Here is a 2,866-nt window from a genome sequence, read left to right as displayed (position 1 = left end):
CGGTTCCATGCGGAAAAGTCAGCTTGCGTACGTAAGCCTCTTTATTTATATTGCGTTGCCTCTCTCATTTTTAGAAAAATAAAAATGAAAATTTTATGCCCAAGAGGCAACGCAATATAAAAATTGTTTGTGTATTTGATTGCAAGCGTCACTGAAAATTTATATCAGATCATTTTCAGATTTGATGTGCAGTATTGCGTCACAGTGAGAACTTCCAAAGAAGTGTTTTTTACTTATTAAAATAAACAACAAAAATATTCCAAGTGCGGCATCCAAAATCTATATAAAATCAGGTGCGCGCACCCAAGAAGAGTTGCACACAAATTATAAATGCGCGCAGTTGTGAGGTGCATTTACCAACTCTGACCAGGTTAAATCGACCCATATTGATGCTCAAATGTATGTGAAAACGTTACATCTATTTGTAGGGAAAACGTTACTAAAATCCTACTTGGGTATATATTCTCGTTTTGCGCTCAATAATTTCTTATGCTGTTTTTCCGAAAACAAATTTTATAATTTCTTTTGGGTCTTGGGCTCTTAATTGATGGTAAAATATTGATAATTGTATGACTGGATTTGTCTTTATTCAAAAATTTACTTAAGAAACTTTATTGAATCAATTTTTATATAAATGTCTATAGCTTTTTCTCAAACATGAATCTGCAAAGGTTTCAAATTTAAGTGGAATATTGATCTGAATGAAGATTTAAAAAAAAAAATCGTTTTTCAAAAAAATTATATTTTAAAATGAATATGGTCGATAATGATGATTCCATTCAAATGAATCCGATCGTCTCATTTCAATGAAGCTCAAATTGGTGTCACCGTTTCTGGTCGTCCATTTAGTGGCCAAGAAGACATCATCACGCGTATAAATCGTTATCTTTCGTGCTCCGACCAACTTGGCACGTTCACTATTCAACATTGCCAAATTCAAAATCATACCTTTGTCCAGTGGTATGAATTTGATTTTGTTCAATTTCAGTGATCAACAGATGAATGGCATAATGTCATCGATTTTAGCCCAATCAATGTAAAGACGTTCGAGTTTCGTAAGGCCATTTGCTAAGATCTCCATATCCTTGACATCCGATACATCCAAAATGATTAACTCTCTCAGATTGGTTAATTGAGCTAAATTATAACTCTTGTCAAACCAGTCAATGCACAATAACTCGAAACTTTTGAGTGAGGCAAATAAAATGCTGTTCTCTTCATCAACACGATTGACGTAAATGTATAGTCGTTTATAGAAGCCTTGTTCATGGAGTCGATTTAATAATTCTAACGTTTGCTTATAATATGAGGAAGGCCATCTTTCAGTGTAAAATCTTTTGACCTCAAATATATCCAATTTTGCATTGGAATTTAAGAATGTGTCAGCGTTGTACCACAAACATTTGTAGATAGTTGAAAATCTCTGTACATTTGGATTGCGTACGAAAAAATTACGTAGTTCTTCATTTCTTCTTTGGTGAGTTTCACGAGGAATCAATTCTAAGCGTTCAAGCTTTGGATATTCTTGTAATAACCAGTTGTGTTTACCATTTATCCGGTCACCAACTTGCGAATCTTGAACATAAATCTCCCTCAAATTCTTACAATGTTTCAGTATCAAATCGTAAAAATCACCATCCATCGAACAGTTTCGGTGTTGAAGAATTTCCAGTTGAGGGAACAATGGTTTAAAATGCTCAACTGTTTCGTTAAAAATATATAAATCCCAAAGATAAATGTGGTTAATTGATTCAAATTCACTGATGTGCGATTTAATATATTTGAGTGGACCGGTTTTTAATTCATCGAGAGAACGATAATAATCAGTTGAAATGCGGGGCATGAGCTTATTAAAACCAGATGTTAGAATGCGCATATTTGCATCGTCTGTGTCCGAATAAACTGTGTGAATTCCATCTTCTTCGCAGAAATTCTCAGCCGATGAATAATTTTGTTTGAAATATTCGCCGGCCACTTTGTTCATTCGCTTGCATGTTTGACCGAATGAATGCAAATCTTTCACGTTCAAATATTCAAATATCTCGTCAAAGCAATCGATGTTCAATTTGAATATTTTCGGCGGAGATTCGTCGTTTGATGGACCCGCAATCGCATCTGCATTATGGCTCTGGTTATGTGAGTGTGACAATGTTGACTTCTTTTCTGGATAACTCATTGCGAAACTGCGTAAGAATGAAATGATAATTAGTATTTTGTGGAACCAACACTTTACAATAATTTACACAAAAACATCGACATGAATTTGTTTTTTATGATAATTTCAATTTTTAATGGATGCTTAAAAAAGAAAGAATGAGCACAAATTGTATTAACCTTTTTTAAGATCTCAAAAATAATATTTTAGTATTTATAAGAAGATGCGATTAACAGAGACAATGACAAACGGACAGATATGGCTTTGAAATTTCTTTCACTTCAATCTAACGTTTTCTATCGTTTTATCTGTTTTCTCCGCGTTCATCGTTTCCACTCGTTTCAAATGTTTTCCGATGAAACTATGAAACTGATGACACATTCTGTGTGAATAATTATCGGTAAAAATGAAAATTACTTTATACATTTTCCAATAAATGCATGTATTCTTTATTTAATATTCAATGAAACATTTTTCCGGGAATTATTAATGGATTTGTCTTTATTCAAAAATTTACTCAATTAGCGTAATTGAATCAATTTTTATAGAAAAGTCTCTAGCTTTTTCTCAAAAATGAATCTGGAAAGATTTTAAATTCAAAGGGAATCATTATCTGATATATGAATGAACATTTTCTTTTCTGAAAATGGTATTTAAAGAAAACCAAGGATGCCATTCAATCGATTCCACTCGTCTCATTTCGATGAAGCT

General features: G+C 32.8%; 1 protein-coding gene across 1 annotated transcript; it reads right to left on the bottom strand.

Moving 5' to 3' along the window:
* Positions 1-581: 581 nt before the first annotated feature.
* LOC116350525 lies at positions 582-2,414 on the bottom strand. The gene is made up of 2 exons (XM_031782330.1): positions 2,335-2,414; positions 582-2,183 (listed from the first exon to the last, which is right to left on the bottom strand). Exon 2 carries the CDS (start codon positions 2,174-2,176, stop codon positions 992-994), a length of 1,185 nt encoding a protein of 394 aa, XP_031638190.1. The 5' UTR covers positions 2,177-2,183; positions 2,335-2,414; the 3' UTR covers positions 582-991.
* Between the last annotated feature and the right edge of the window lie 452 nt (positions 2,415-2,866).

This window comes from Contarinia nasturtii, unplaced genomic scaffold, assembly GCF_009176525.2.
Source record: "Contarinia nasturtii isolate CC-2019 unplaced genomic scaffold, AAFC_CNas_1.1 Cnas_scaffold_4265, whole genome shotgun sequence".
In the NCBI taxonomy this organism is placed as follows: Eukaryota; Metazoa; Arthropoda; class Insecta; order Diptera; family Cecidomyiidae; genus Contarinia; species Contarinia nasturtii.
This window is presented reverse-complemented; position numbering and strand designations above follow the sequence as displayed.

What these genes read in the sequence shown, in the direction of transcription:
- LOC116350525 (XM_031782330.1), bottom strand. Translation starts at nt 2,176, where the DNA reads ATGAGTTATCCAGAAAAGAAGTCAACATTGTCACACTCACATAACCAG.